The 16,430-nt window shown below is 32.8% G+C and overlaps 1 protein-coding gene across 1 annotated transcript in view; it reads left to right on the top strand.

The window, feature by feature from the left end:
- The window catches only part of CalpC (calpain C), a 107,372-nt gene that overhangs the window by 76,931 nt on the left and 14,011 nt on the right, over positions 1–16,430 (top strand). The window contains exons 4-5 of the mRNA XM_088236484.1: positions 4,917–5,169; positions 8,113–8,296. Of these exons, the coding sequence (XP_088092610.1) occupies positions 4,917–5,169; positions 8,113–8,296 (437 nt within the window). The remainder of the gene's footprint in view (positions 1–4,916; positions 5,170–8,112; positions 8,297–16,430) is intronic.

Here is a 16,430-nt window from a genome sequence, read left to right as displayed (position 1 = left end):
AATTATATTTATTTCCATCCGTATTTATCTTTGTGTTGTATTTTTCTTATTCGAAAATAATGTATTTACTGCCTTTAAACAATCAATTTAATTAATTAATCATAACACTCTCGATCTAGTAATCGTGATGAGTTTTTATTGACATAAGTCAACGTTTGACCGATATATTTTAATTCACATTAGTCTACATTTGATACATATAGAAAATTCACACGTCTTTGATAACTGCATATAATTTACCACAGGTGAGAGCATACAATCCCGCTCACGACACTTTAATTCCCATCTTCTACCACAGTTATTTACGACTAGTTTAAAATAGAACCAAAATAAATTAAAAGGTATATCATAATAACGCAAATGATTTAAGAAAATAATTTAGATTATTCTTACACCCACTTCTTTAGAACTTAAAACTAAAATTATTTGTGAAATTTAAAATGATAAGAATTTACATTTTAAAATTGAATTACTTATGTGTTATGTGGCATTTTCAAACAAAGTAGTTTTAAGTTTATATTATGCACGCGATTTGACTTTAAAAAGACGCATATTAAATTTTATCTGTAAAAGTTGTGAAATTAAACTCTGTATGTTAAAAGTCGTTGGCATCATTATTTTTTTATGATTTTAAAAATGTACACACTCAGGTAATCTTGATAACCCTCATAATACGTGTTTTAATAATTTTCCACTACACGGATCATGTTTTAATAATTTACAATAAATAGTAACGAATAAATTACAAAATCAATAAAAAAATAAACTTGCCTTGAGTTGTCATATCGGCTGTTCAGGGTAGCAAATAGAATACCACAAATGAAAATAAAACCGTCAAGAATTAAGTATTACCTTTGTTTAACTTTATTTTATTGAGTTTTCTCTGCACCGTTTCAAATGCTATTAATTCCGGTTGCGTTTATCTCTTTCCATTTATTTTGAATGGAAGATGGATATATTAATTTGCTGTAAAAATAATTCACTAGAGATTCAATGCCGAAGGTTTACAAAAGCGACGAACAATACCGATGTTTTCCTTACAAACACGTCTACGAAGTTTTGTGTGCATGAATATAAATTCAACCCATGTGGTTAGCGAAAAGTAAATATGCAATTTCTTTTTAAATCATATTCTTACTCATACATTATTTATGCATGAGTGTGAGGTTTTGTTAGAAACACGATTTTCTTCCAGTATCCATCAAATAGTAAATGCTTCTTCGCATCAACATCTGACAGTGGATACACCAATTGCAACGTACTTCAGATATATAAATTTTATTATAAAAGAAAATATAATCGGTCCCGGCATCAGTTGCCAGTCCTTAGGAATAGGGAAATATCAATTTTTTTTACTATTTTGAATAAATAAGGCTCTTTGAAATACTGTCGAGAAAATTTATTTTTTACTTCTTATTAGTAGCATAAAAAATATTTTTTAATTTATAATTTTGAATTCCCACGAAAACGGTCAATTCTATTGGCCACGCCCCTAATACGTCACGATTTGTGTAAATCATTACCTTTGTTTGTTACTGTTTAAATTTAAATAGAACATAGTCACGAATCTTGACGTCACAATTATCAAGGCCAAGCATGTCGCATTTTGTAGGGACATCTTTTTTAATAATTTTCTTTTTAAAGTTATATATAAAAATATTTCTCTACAAAATCGGTATTGGTTTTGTAAATACAATAAATTTTTATAAATCCATTTCATATATTTTTATCGGTATTCGTAGTATGTGATATTTTCCTGTTATAAAATATTTCTGCGAAACCCTTTTTTAATTTTATATTTTGTGATACTATGTATTTATGAAATCCAGGTTTATAAGTCAGGATCAACATGTGTGAATGTGCATGGTTTTCAGAACATCCTAATAAGTTTGACTTATGTACTATATGTGAACGGTGGCTTAGTTTACAGTTTAGGCATACTGACTATGATCGCTTCTTCCAACCATATAAGTAAAGATAATAGCCACCAAAATTACAATGGGTTCTCTCTGACACACTTTTACGCAATAAAGTGTTACCCAATTTAGTATTCAGCCTGATTTGATTAAATGGGCAGTAACTTTTTTGGTTTCAAACCATTTAAACATTTCAGTACAGAGTACCGATTATTTCATACGTGGTATCCAAACACACTAACGTACACGACATAATTTAAGTATTCCAATAGGTCCCAGGATCGTTTCCTAGAAATTTTTATTTGTGAACATGTTATTCCGCTGCAATATTGCATTATTTTCCCAGTCTAGCATAATATTATGATCATATTGGCAAGAAAAATAAGAGTGTATTCTTATTCGTTTTGATGGCAAAACATAAACTACCTGCCAAACTATCACGAGTGTTTATAAACAAACTACTAAATTAATAAACATGATTATTTTGGACAATTTTTTTGTATTTATTTTAAACATATTTGAACATTTTAAAAACAGGCGTGTGAAAGGCAATCATATGAATGATTTATGCTATTTTTTTGTGACCAAAAAAATCTCCTGAAAAATATTATTATTTTAGAGACCGTGAAAACTTCAATATGGATATTTCGTATTAATATGCCTCGTTTTAACAATAATTCTTTTTCGTATTTTGTTTTACTCTTAATGCGACTCTACACGCTAGCGCGCATATTGGCAACGAAATCGCTAAACTGCCCACACGTTGGCGGGTCGTTCAGTATTTCTCCGTGGCGTACTAAAAATTGGGCAAACGTGTGTACGCGTTGACAAGCGTTCAGTCAGCGCCCTTTAATCTGTGTCGGAAAACCATCAAAACACCGATCGCGCGCCAGCGCATGTCGCATAGCGTGTGCCAGCTCTGCCAGGCACAATTACCCCCTCTACATTTTTACCAATACGTATGTTGTCGTCCAATTTGATTGAAGAATTTTGAAAAAATCGTTTGTTCGGTATTAAGATAAAAAGATTAGACCAATCTTTGCCTAAAATTCGTCTGCGTAATTAGTATATTTAACTCAAATCATTAATTAAAGATTTTTGCAAGATTCATTATTATTTATGATACAACTGAAGGTATTCGTACTTATTGTAGTATTTTACAACTTTGCCAACAAAAACTTCAGATGACCATACTCGTTTTAACCATTTTAAGCAATACCCCTTCGCTTCTCCCCTGCAGAAGTAAGCAACTGTTTGTTTTTTTTAATATTTAATTTTTAAAATTTTCTTCGTTCTAACTATTTTTTTAATATGCTTATATGTCTTCATGCCCATACTGATCATTGTGGTTTCGGATATGACAGGGTTAACGGAAAACCCTGTATAAGTACAGGGAGAGACAAAATTCGGGACACAACATTTAAGTCTTAGTATTTCGGAAAACAACAAATTAAAAATGTGAAATACAAATTTATATTTCAATTTTTAAAAAAATTGTGAAGTATACTGATCGTCCCAGAAGAGTGAATTTGTTATTCTTTAATTATGGAGATTTTTTCAATATTTAAACATTCAAAATTAATTAAGTTTTTTTCTCAAGTGTGATATGATATAATGAATCTTTTAAGATAAGTTGATAGTAAATACAAAATTATTGTGGACAGAAGGTAGTGACGCTTTACCGAGAGTATGCGCGTTCGGGCGCGGCATTCTGTGCGGAAATCATAGCACATTCCATTATAATTTAATGAATATGCTACCATCAATATTTATACGAAGACAGTCATAACTTTCAAAATTTATGTAAGCTACTTTCCAGCCGCAGGTGTTGAAAAAAATCATTTAACAACATAAAATATAAATAATGACCACACGATAAATTAGCGTTATTCGTCGAAATATATTAGAAATTTTCTATTTTTTCTACATAAACATGTGTTGTTGATCATTGATCATATTTACTATAATCTAAGACGAATTAAACAAAGTTTAATTCAGGTTTATGTATTTCGAACAGTGTTGTGGTCTCGTGGTAGTGCCCGCAGTGGTATAAAGTTAGTACCCCGCCCTACCATAACATGTTTCCTAACGTTGAACGTCCTAGCGTTGGCGGCGCGGGCGCGGAGAACTCAAACATATTGTAACAAGTGTAGTGTCTATAGTGGCCGCGCGACTAAACGCTCGCCACTATAGCCAAGCACTGAGTTTTTCTTGAATATAGGCCGATTTTTTTTAAAATCATAAAAACGCATTAAAAAAAATGGTAAATCATGGTGCATGGTATTAATTTATTTTAGAAATAAAAGACGAGTGACATTTAAATCTGTGAATCTAGATGTCGCGAAAGCGATGAAACCGGTGACTGGTTATTTGGAATTTGTGGATTTAAGATCACTCGTTTTTTATTACTGTAACAAATTTCAATGAACTTCTACTAAGAAAAAGACTTAGACAACCTTTACAAAAGATCTTAAAAATATTATTATTAACAGTAGAATGTGAATTTTAAAAGTACAAATATTTTGTTAAACGTATGTAACCCGTAAGGGTTTATCAATGAAAAAATTAAATAATAAAAATAAAATTAAAGAAAAATATTTTACTAAATGTTATTAAATATTTATATATAACCACTTACCGACCTTTCCATGTCTACCGGTTTCAAGACGCACTCGTCTATTCGTCAGGACATCAATTAAACCAACATGCAAACCAACATGCAAAACCCACTGTACATCTTCACCACAGAAACCGGTAGACATGGAAAGGTCGATGAGTGGTTATATACAAATATTTAATAAGTTTAAGTAAAATGTTTGTCCACAAAGTTAATGCTTTAAATATTAATATTTTGACTGTTTCTCGTAATAAATTGCTGTTTATTCGCGAATGGTTTTCATGAATTATAGCTGATGATTTCACTGGTATTTTTTTTCGATAACTGCTTCGCCTAAAGCGCAAGTCATCTGTTGTAAGTGTGTCGAGCTGTTCCTCTTCCAGGTGACCGCTGGTTCGTGTCCTGTCTGGGAGTGCTGTACCTCAGCAAGGGGCTGTTTTACCGCGTAGTGCCAGCGGACCAGCGCTTCGAGGACACGTACTGCGGCGTCTTCAGGTTCAGAATTTGGTGGTGCGGTGAATGGCTGGAAGTGCTGGTGGACGATCGCCTGCCCACTGTCAACGGGAAGCTGGCCTTTCTGCACTGCGCCAACTCGGATCAGTTCTGGCCCGGATTGCTAGAGAAAGCTTATGCCAAGTGAGAATAATTATTATTGTATTATTTTTGGATAAACATCGCCCACGAAAGATTCAAGTCACTATAAGCTGATTGTGCAGGGGAGGTATTTAAAGTTTCCCAATGATTGAATTATTTAATATACAATTTAGGGTTTTATCTTTGGGTAAACTTTAAATGCATACACTTAAGAATGAAATAGGTAAAGTGGGACATGTCACATTGTGTTTTTCTCATATTTCCTTATTTCATGTCGTTAATGGGAACTTTTATACAAAGTACATAATATACTGGTTGAGCTAATAGTACGAGTACATTAACTAATTATATTAATCAAATATTTCTATGAATACATTTTTCATAACTTTTATCTCTTCACCCAACCTTTCATAGATCATTTTGTCAATTTTGGTGACGTGTACCTCTTTACCTAAGGTTCACAAAATTTTGAATGAACAAATTTATTGATAATAAATTAATTGTCATCATAAAAAATGTTACAAAAATTAAACAAGCAACATCTGTAGGTATATAAATAAATCAATATCGATACTAGTTTTCAATGGAAAAAGGGTAGGTTTAAAGGGAGGGGGAAAGAGAAGAGAGTAGAAATGTTTTACCGTGCGTTATTTAGAGAAAACAGCTATGGAAACATCTCTGATAGTGGATGGGAAATGATCCCGCGATGATTATTCTCTGTCTGGGTAGATAAAAAATACAATTCTGAGTGTAAAAAAAGAACCAGAATCCTAGAGTTGGTTACTCCCAGGTAAAAATCTTGAAAAAGGAAATCAAGTGAGGATAAGTCCACCTTGTTTTGTAGAAATTAGCGCGTTCGTTTACCATTCTTGAGAACCTCGATTCCTGGTCTCGTGGACGTGAAATATCGGTTATAATAATGGTTCCACAATTCAATATTTATATGTTTCTTGACTGGCACCTGAAGCGAATGAATGATTCTTACCTTCCACGAAACAAAAAATATTTAGATACGCTGCAATTAGAGTGCCAATGCAGTGCCATATGCACCATTAAGTGCGGAAGGGGAAATGATGATGATTCGACAGTGGAGCCGAATGGACACTAAATGAGTTCGAAAAGAAGGAGGTATTGACGGGGTAGGAGGTATTAGGAGGAAATTAAGTGGGTTCTTTGAGAATAAGGGGTAAACCATTAACTGATAAGTGTTGAAATTTCTTAAGGCTTATTGGAGCGTTAGGACTGTGAAGTACAGTTGACAAAAGTAAAAATGTATGAAAGTCTCTTTTCACTACTCAAGTAAAGATTTTTTTTGTTTGTTAAAACAGTGTAATCCAACCACTCTTTATGTGATATTTTTGTAGTCATTTTGTGCATTTTCATATTCTTTATAAGTATTCAAATGTAGTAGTCTTATAAAATATTATTTTAATCGTATTTAATTTTTTTATGAATTAAAAATTAGTTATAAGCTTAAGATCCGGTTGGTTAGTAACAAATGCATTAGAGTAGTGTGATTTTACTCAGGAGTAAGGTGTTACTCAGTAAAATATTAGAAAATGCATTCTTTACACATTTGTATCTACTTGCTCACATGATTTAGCCCAAAAAAATCACAGTTTTATTTCAGATTTAAAAAGATATAAAAAAAATTGTTATACGTATTAGAAAAGTTCCAGTAATTTCCAATTAAATCTAATTGTCTAATGGAAAAACCGACCGAATTCTTGAAAGCTTTATTAGCTTTAGCCAGTATTATAGATTTTAAGTAAGCATAGGCAATGCGATTTTTAAAAAATGCTATTGGGTATTGTATGAATAATTGAAAAAAAATTGAGATAGTAAAGAGGCTTTAACTTAGACACAGTGATTGGAAAAAATCTATATGACTTTCGAAATAATCAAATGTATAATTAAAATACTAAATTTATGCCTTATTTAGCATAAGTGCACCCAATACACTTAATCAATCATTGCCACCACAAATAATCAAGAGAATATTATTAAACTATACATTTTGTAAAATGATTATGGGTTATGCCATAATCATTTTACATAACAATAATATATTAAGAAAAATAATCGAAAGTATATTTAACAAATTTATTCAAATAAAGAGATAACGTATTTAAAAATTAAGGTGCGTTAGATGTACACGCATCAGCTTAATAGCTGTTACTGTATACAATAATTATTATAATAATACGTAGTTTCAAAACTATTTCCTTTTTGAATAAAGTAAAACAAAAGTTTCAGAATATGAGTAGATTAAGGTTTACCTAGATATAAAAAGTGTAATTGAACCCTGTTAATCAGAGAGTGCAAAAAATGAGATATTGGCGATATTGGGTGCAGTAAGGTCAATTCTTTGTTTTGCTTAAAACAGCCAGACCGTTTTCATACAAAAAACTATAATAACCACATTTTGAAAATAGTCATCACAAAAACGGCATTTCTCAATTTCCAGAAAACACCCAGAGCACAAGAAAAATCTTAAGGTATAGATGCCGATGAGAAGGCCTCCGAAAATCTTGTTTTCTTAAATAAATGAATGCGGATAAATACAGTATTTTCATTTTATAAATTTATAAATTTCAAAATAACTGTAATAAAAAATCATGTTTTATTACTGAATGTCACATCATACGAGTACATTAAAAGTTTGAATGAGTTATCATTTCATATTAGATCTGTCTGTTTTCTGCAAAATGCATGTATGGTCAGCCTGACTTGAAAAATCATTAAAACTGGTCAAATATATGATTTTTTTGTAGAATAAAAAAACGAATGTATGCAATATTTATTATTTGTCAAAGTAAAAAACCTTCAAACTGTTGTGTAGATTTGATTATTCCCCCTTTTCGCAAAAGTTCTATTATCTCAGTTTCACTTTTCTATGGCTTTCTTCATAACTATGTTGAATTTCAATATTAGCATATGTATTAAAATACCATAAAATTAAATTAATTTATACGTTTTCCCCAGGTTGCACGGGTCTTACGAGGCTTTGAAGTATGGAACCTTGTTAGACGGTTTAGCTGATCTAACAGGAGGGATCACTGAAAGTATTCCACTTCGCCAAGAGAACGCTATTGGAAACAAACTCCTGAATAGTTTTTTGGAGATGACCAGCATTATAACGTGTACTGTCCAGAACCCCACACAGTCGGTAAGATTTTCTTTAATTAATTCATTTATAAACCGACAGGGGCTTCATTAACAGGGACTTTTTTGTTACAATTCTAAATTAATAAGTGTTTTTAAAATACTGTCTACTAAAAAAAATATTTTTTGATTATAGTTTTAAATTCCCCTTAAAATGGTTTATTGCATTGACCACGCCCCTAATACGTCGCGATTGGGGAAAAAAAAAGAACTTTGAGACCGTTTAAATTTAAATAGAACATAATATTTTGAATATATTGTATACACTTATTGTTTTGCCCTTTTTTGTCTTTGCTAAATAGTTTTATGTTCTTTTTGTTCAGTTTCTTGCATTTATGTTTCTTCATGTAACTGTTGTAATTGGCTTAGGCCGTATATATATAATAAATAAAAAAATATAAAAATAAATAATAAGTTACGAACCTTGGCGTCACAATTGTCAATGCCAATGCCAATGGCGGCCTCCATGGTGTAGTGGTTAAGACGCTTGACTCATACACGGAAGGTTCCGGGTTCGATTCCCGGTGAGAACACAAAAATTAAATGTGATTTTTCTCAAGCCTGTAATTTATTTCGGGCCTCCTGGCCTGTTGTGGTGCAAATTTATTTTTAAAAAATATTTTAAAAATTAAAAATTAACAACTTAATTTGAAAAATTATAACATTCCTCCACAATGTCCACATATATTTTGAAATTACGATTCATTTTTCTCAATCCGTCCCACATATTTTTATCGGTATTCGGTTTATGTGATATTTCATTATTATGATCGTACAAAGGTGATCAAATTTACAGAAGAAATATTGAAGTAGCGCTTCCGACACTGTAGAGATTATCAAACGAATTTAATAAAGATATTAAGTTTAAAAACAAATTTCACATAATAATTTTAACATTTCTGTCAGTAAGCATTTACAGGACTTCGGTCATCTGATGACCAAACCAAAAAAAAAACAAACAAACCAACACGCCGTTACCCTACAGGGGTAGGCAGAGAAGATAAAACGCCATATTACTGTCTTTGTATACAGACCTCGCTTCTTTTACATTCATACATATTCTCATGCACGCGCGCCGATTATTCTGACTTTTTACAAGTCCATCTTTAAGTATTTGTTGTAGATGTGCATATTTCATTGTAATTATGTCTGCATTAAGATATCATCATATCCGCATTCAAAGGTGCATAGGGCACTGCGTTGGTACACCAAATGCATCGTATCTGGATCATCTGTTACATAAAGATAAGGTGATCAGTCTCACGCTTCAGGTGCCAGTTCAGGGACAATTAAACATTGCAGTTTAAATTTATAATAAATCCCCAAGTCCCTCTCCAATAGCTAAGTCTTTTTTGAAGAGGCATAGCGTAACTAGAATAAGATATATAAAGTAATTTTGGATATTTGATAAATTAAAGTGTTAAAAATTCTGTAAACAATTTTCAATATTTTTTAAAAAACACTTCTGAACAAACATTTAATGTTAGCCTTACCAAGCTGCTATTCCAAAAGCTCTCGCGGCCATAGAAAATGCTTTTATCTCGCGGGTTTACGTCCAAAATACGCAAGAAAAAAGTGTTTTCAACGGCCGCGAGAGCGTTCGGAATCAAATTTGAAAGCGCGCCAGCCACTACACAACGAAACGGACTTATTTCCACTCGATTTCCTTTTCGAGGTTTTTTACCTCAGAGTAGCCATTGAGTCGAAAACGCTCGTTCAGGACTATAGTTCTATTTCACATAGAAAACTGTATTCTTCATCTATCCGAACACAGGCCAACTAAAGATATCTTAATAGTTTCGATATTTGCATATTTACATATTTATCATATTTATTGGGTTGTAAATAACTCACTATCAGAAAATGGAAATCAAGTTGGGGTAGAGTTGGGTTCGAACCTCGGACCTCTGATCCGTGAGCCTGCAACACTAGCTACGGAACCACAACCCGATTCAAATAATATAGTAAAACTCATGTGTCGAGCCGAAGAGGGCTGCAGAGAATACAGACAAGTGGAGGACGAGATGCACGTGCACAGAGGTCCAGTCTCCGTGAATGTACATTAGTTCCTATTTAACCCCCCATTTCATCTTTATTAATAAGAGTGATTAATTTTTAAAACAAAGGTTATTGCATCGATTTCCGGTAAAGACAAATGACAATAATTTTATGAAATTTTTATTAGGCCTTGATGCTGTGTGATGAGATCACCACATTTATTGATAACACGCTGGCCTGTTGTGGTGATAAAAAAATCATTTATTTTTATTAATATTTATGATTGCGAACACCTTTACTGCTCTCTGTTCTCTTAAAGTGGCAACAGCTATCAACACTTTGTATCCCGGAGCCGTGTAAACACGTGATTATATAACCATACGTTGTATCCCGGTCCCGTGTTTTCACTTGGTTTACCAGCTGTCTAAAAAGGTGTCTTTTTTGACATCTAGTGTCTTTTATTAGTACTTTTTCACAGCTGGTAAACCACGTGAAAACACGGGACTGGGACACAACGCATGGTTATTATAATCACGTGTTTACACGGCTCCGGGATACAAAACACAAAAAAAGGAGTGAGGCCGTGTTCATGTGCGAACATTCCAATGCGCAATGTGATTTTCCATAAAGGCCAATGTTGGCAAAACTATCATACACAAATGACTTATTCAATTAAATATGAGAGGTTTGAATTGATTTAACCCAGTATTTTCATAATTATGACACTTTTAAGAAACCCTTCACAAAGCATGAAATTTCCAAAAATGGGCCGGGCACAGGGTAAATTCTATGTGTATTCGGCCGGTGCTCAAAGTGTTAATTGTCCAGATACTCTTATGCAAATGAGGCAAAATTGTAATTTTACTCACTAGTCGGCATTCACCATTCAATATTTCCAGTTCTTAGTTTTCCAATGCATTGTCACATCACAACATATTATCTGTTCAAAGAATGTATTCTCCTTTTCACAAACGTATCTGCCTACGTAGAAAAACCCGGGCAAAATGAGAAAAATATTTGAAAAAAATAATATCACCCCTTTTTTTTATTATATCTAGTTTTTCATTGTTTTTTTGTAAAAATATTTACGAATGTTTGATTTTACTATAACATCATCTGTTAGGTACTGTTTCTTTCTTATAGATGCCCTAAGTTCTAATCCTAATCCATGCACGGATGTTTCGAAGCCAGGAAATCTTTTTTTTATATAAAATAATATCTCATATTTAAAAAGCGGAAATGGCTTGATTGCTTCATAAATATGTGATATATTGAATATGTGTTAAAAAAGCAAAAAAAAATCAAAACGAATTTTTATCAGTTACTTCAAGGCTTAGGCAGTATAATCGGACATCGTGGAAGGCTGCAAAACATGACAATTCGAAATAAATATACAGGGTGTGGCGTAACGAATGTATAGCCTTATACCTACGGATTAGGGACATCATGATGGTTCCGAAAATCAAATATGTTGTTTTGTAAAAGTTTCATAGTTTTCGAGTTTTTCGACATTTTTTTTAATTTTAAGAAAATAACACTCTTTTTGGTGGTAAGATTGCAGATCAAGGAATTTTCTCAACTTGTCTTTTGGATAGTAGTATTGGAGAGATGTGCTATCGAATAAAAAAACCAGGTGCCAATTTTGTGTAGCAGGAATTTTTTGTTTTTTTAGAAAAAAAATGGCTTAGGTTTTCTTATTTTTTTGTAAGTTTGACCTCTTGGGGCGTAAAAAAAAATACGGTTACCTGTGTGACCAATTGAAAAATAAATTATCTATGATATAGTATGGTTATTCGATCATTACGCAAAACCCAGAAAAAAAAATACAAATCTATTTTTTTTATGCTTTCAATTTTTTTTTTTTTTTTTGTATGGGAGTTGATTTATTATTTACCTTGCTTGTAATATACAAGGTTTATATTTCAAAAAGTGGAATTTTTAGCAATTAAATGTCTTAAAATTTATCTAAACTATTGGGATCAGGAGGGATGTATTAATGTGGGCTAATCAGGAACTTCTCAGCATTTGCTCACGTGGAGAGGAAACTACTTAAAACTCTTCAGGAGAAGCCGGCCTGTTGGCAGTAGTCAACAGGCCTTCCGTTCCACTAGAGGAGTGTTCGGCATTTTGTTCCCTACTTTGGTTTATTTTACCAATTTCCTGCGCTGTATTTATCATGTATGATACAACCTCTCGTGTGAGTTCTTTATTATATGCTTTATATTGACTTGGGCTTCAGTATCTATGACACGTATAATATACCGTTTGAAATTATATTTATTTATTTATTGCACTCGCATGTACGGCCTAAGCCAATTACAAAAGTTATATGAGGAAACATATGTACAAGAAACTGAACAAAAATAACATAAAACTATATAGTAAAGACAAACATGGGCAATAAAATAATGGTATACAATACGTATTTATTAAAATGTAAGTTTATCACATAATTTATATGCGATCCAGAAATCAATGAACTTCTCTGGTTGTTCACATTACCTGGGTTATTCACTTTGTCCAAGTCTACCCTACATACGCGCGGTAAAGGTAGTAAGACAGTCGACTTTTACCATCCGCAATAAATGCTCTGCAGGTATGTTCTCCAGTAAAACCACGCAACATAATTTATGCGCAAGGAAGGTGGGTAGGTACTTTCAGAAGGCGTATGACGAACCTGTTGTATACCGGATGCCAATAAAGATTGAATAAATAAACTCCCGTAGGTAGGTAGTGTGTTCGCACTGTGAAATGAATGACGAATGACCGATTACGATGAAGCAAGTTAGTATGAGAATATCATCATCATCATACCCCCCTTTCCGCACCATATGGTGCATAGGACACTACATTGAAACATCTAATGCAGCGTACCTTGATCTTTTGTTACGTGAAGGTAAGGTGATTAGTCTCACGCTTCAGGTGCCAGTCCAGGGACAGTTAAATACTTTAACTTTGTACCACCTTCAAAATTGATATTTCACGCCTCCCTCAAATTTTCTGGTAGTGAGTTATTTACAACTCATTGAAAATGGCCCCCATTGAAATTGAAATATTCGGATTAATTATAAGAACGCAATTTTTTTTTGAAAATAGTAACTCCTGGACCTCAAAAATGGTAGGCGGATGCACCAACCACTACATTAAGTGGCTGAATTATCCCCATTCCATTTCCTTTTTCAGTATTTTTACCTGGGAGTAGCAATCAAGTCAAAAGGACTCTTGTTATATTTTACTTACGGAATTGTATTCTTCATCCGCCTGGATACAGACATGAAAATATCAACTTGAGAATTTTCCGCTTTTATTATGTTGTAGATATGTTAAGGGATTTACTACCCAGAAAACTGATGGACCAACCAAACAAACCCTGCACCCTGCGGCTTTTCTCCAGTTCGTCAAGCCAATTGCAATGTCACATTCCACATTATCCAGCCATCTTCATTTTGGTCTGCCTCAACTTCATCTGCCTTCTGAGTGGCATAAATATTTTTTTGGGTGTACGATTATCCTTCATTCTGTGCACATGGCCCAACCATTGTAATCTTCTCATTTTTATGAATAGTTCAATATAGGATTCGCCATATAGTGCCTCTAATTCACAATCAAACCGTCTCCTCCACGTTCCGTTTTGGTTGACAGCACCAAATATCTTCCTTAATAATTTTCTTTCAAATACTAGTACCGCGTTTTCATCTCTTTTGGTCGAACCTAGCATTTGGCACCATATGCCGGTCTGATGAGAGTTTTGTAAATAATGGTATCAGTTTTTCTAGCGAGCAATTATGATCCCAGATGTTTAAACAAGCCATAATAACATTTGTTTGCTGCCGATAGCCGTGCTCTAATCTCGGTACTTTAATTGTTATCATTAGTCATTTCAGTACCTAAATATTTTAAGGAGTTGATATTGACACAAAAATTACTAGGTAACCCAAAAACCATATTACCTGTATTTTTGGTTGCTATGGATGCAAATGGGATATATTCAATTCCTTCTGTATTTTTTTTGCACACTTATCTGTGCTCTAATTATGCCACTGTTTATATATTTATATATATATATATATATATAAATTATTTATAAATTTTTAACACATACGTTTAAACCTCGGCCTCGTGGTGTAATGGTCAACGTTTAAAGAACTCACACGAGAGTTAGTATCATACATGGTCAATATAGTGCAGGCAATTGGTAAAATAAACCAAAGTAGGGAACAAATTGCCGAACACTCCACTAGTGGGTAGGAAGGCCTGTTGACTACTGCCAACAGGCCGGCTTCTCCTGAAGAGTTTTAAGTTGTTTTCTCTCTACATGAGCAAATGCTGAGAAGTTCTTGATTGGCACACATTAGTATATCCCTCCTGATTCCGACAGTTTAGATAAATTGAAAGAAATTTAATTGCAGAACAATTAACTTTTATCCTTGTATATTATAAGCAAGGTAAATAATAAAGCAACTCCCATAAACAAAAATAAAAATGGTCAGCGCGTTTGCCTACCATGCAAGAGGTCTCGGGTTCGATTCCCGACATGGTTGATATGAAATATTTATTTAAAAGCGTGTTTTCACTCTATTTATTTATTTATTTATTTATTTATTTATTTACGGACAAAGTCCATTATAAACATTACAATTAAAAGAAATTTTTACAAAGGAATAAAAAAATATAAGGAACAGAAATAAGCAGCAAAGACAGATGATAGATTTTTTAGATTAAGTAAAAAGCATAGGCTAACTATACAGATTCTTTAGCTGATTTGTAAAGAAAGACATCCTTACACCATAATAATCAAGATCTTGATGATCGTTCACCCGCCTGATCATTCTGGGCAAAGGCGACTGTGCACCATAATTGGTCCTGTAGTGACCGAGGAAAAGCATTTCATTATTTCTTAGTCTACGGGTGGGAACGTTAAAAAGAATCTTTTGCAAAATTTCAGGGGCATCAATGAGACAGTTCATAATTTTATACATGCAGATTATATCTGCAATGCATCTGCGTTTTTCAAGACTTGATATGCTTAAAAACCTCTCCATATCAGAATATGAATAGTCTCCTCTTTCCAATCCCATCTTCCATGCAATTTTTCTTATAAAACGATGTTGAACTGATTCAAGGCGCTTGATATGAACAGCATAATGAGGGGACCAGATTACAGATGCATATTCAAGAATAGGGCGAACTAAAGAGCAATAAAGTGTTTTAAGTGTAAGCATACTTTGGAAATCAGACGTAGTTCTATTAATAAAGCCTAAAATTTTTAAGGATCTGTTTACTATATTATCAAAGTGTTCCAGAAAAGTTAGTTTATTATCTAGGATCACTCCAAGATCTCTTATAGAGGTGACAATCGAAAGAACTTGGCCATTAAGTTTATAATCAAAAATAAAAGGACATTTCATCATCCCTGGACTGGTACCGGAAGTGTAAGACTGATCATCTTACCGTCATGTAACAAAAATGATCAAGGTACGCTGCGATTGGCGTACCAATGCAGTGCCCTATGCACCATTAGATGCGAAAAGGGAATGATGATGTATTAACCTTAAGTTTGAATTTTGAAATATTTTTTCTTCATAAATGTTTTTTTTTATATAATAATTTTTATTATTGAATCATATGAAAATTAATTTTGTGACTTCGCTTTTTCTCTAAATGGAAGTCTAATTTCTAACATTCACTTTATAGCCTGTCCTATATTAAGCCGTGATAATTAACAACAGGAAAGGTATAAGCAATATATAGTAGATAATAATTACATATTTACTTACGTTGAAATATAAGTTATAAATTAAAAACACTTGTTGAATGTCCATTTATGTATTTTTTTAATTATCGCTTTCTCTCTTTTACGGACATCTTCAGACTGCTAAATAGTATAAATTATTAAGATCGTTAGAGGGTGAAAGCGCCAATTGGTCAAATAAATAAGTGAAAGTGTAAGTACCTTACATATATTCTTAATCAACAAATTAATATTACAATGGAATTCCACCAAGAATTATCAATACATAGCATCAAATGAATACCTAATCCGTTATTTTCTGTTACGGCTATGTTATTTTTCACAAAAAAAAGACATCTTTCAAATCATTATCAGCTTACATTACATCATTAGCTTAGCAAAAAAATAC

Source organism: Micrasema longulum, unplaced genomic scaffold (assembly GCF_059751315.1).
Source record: "Micrasema longulum isolate JH-2025_06_02 unplaced genomic scaffold, ASM5975131v1 h1tg000097l, whole genome shotgun sequence".
Taxonomy (NCBI): domain Eukaryota; kingdom Metazoa; phylum Arthropoda; class Insecta; order Trichoptera; family Brachycentridae; genus Micrasema; species Micrasema longulum.
The sequence above is the reverse complement of the archived record's forward strand: the minus strand, read 5'-3'. Positions and strand labels throughout refer to the sequence as shown.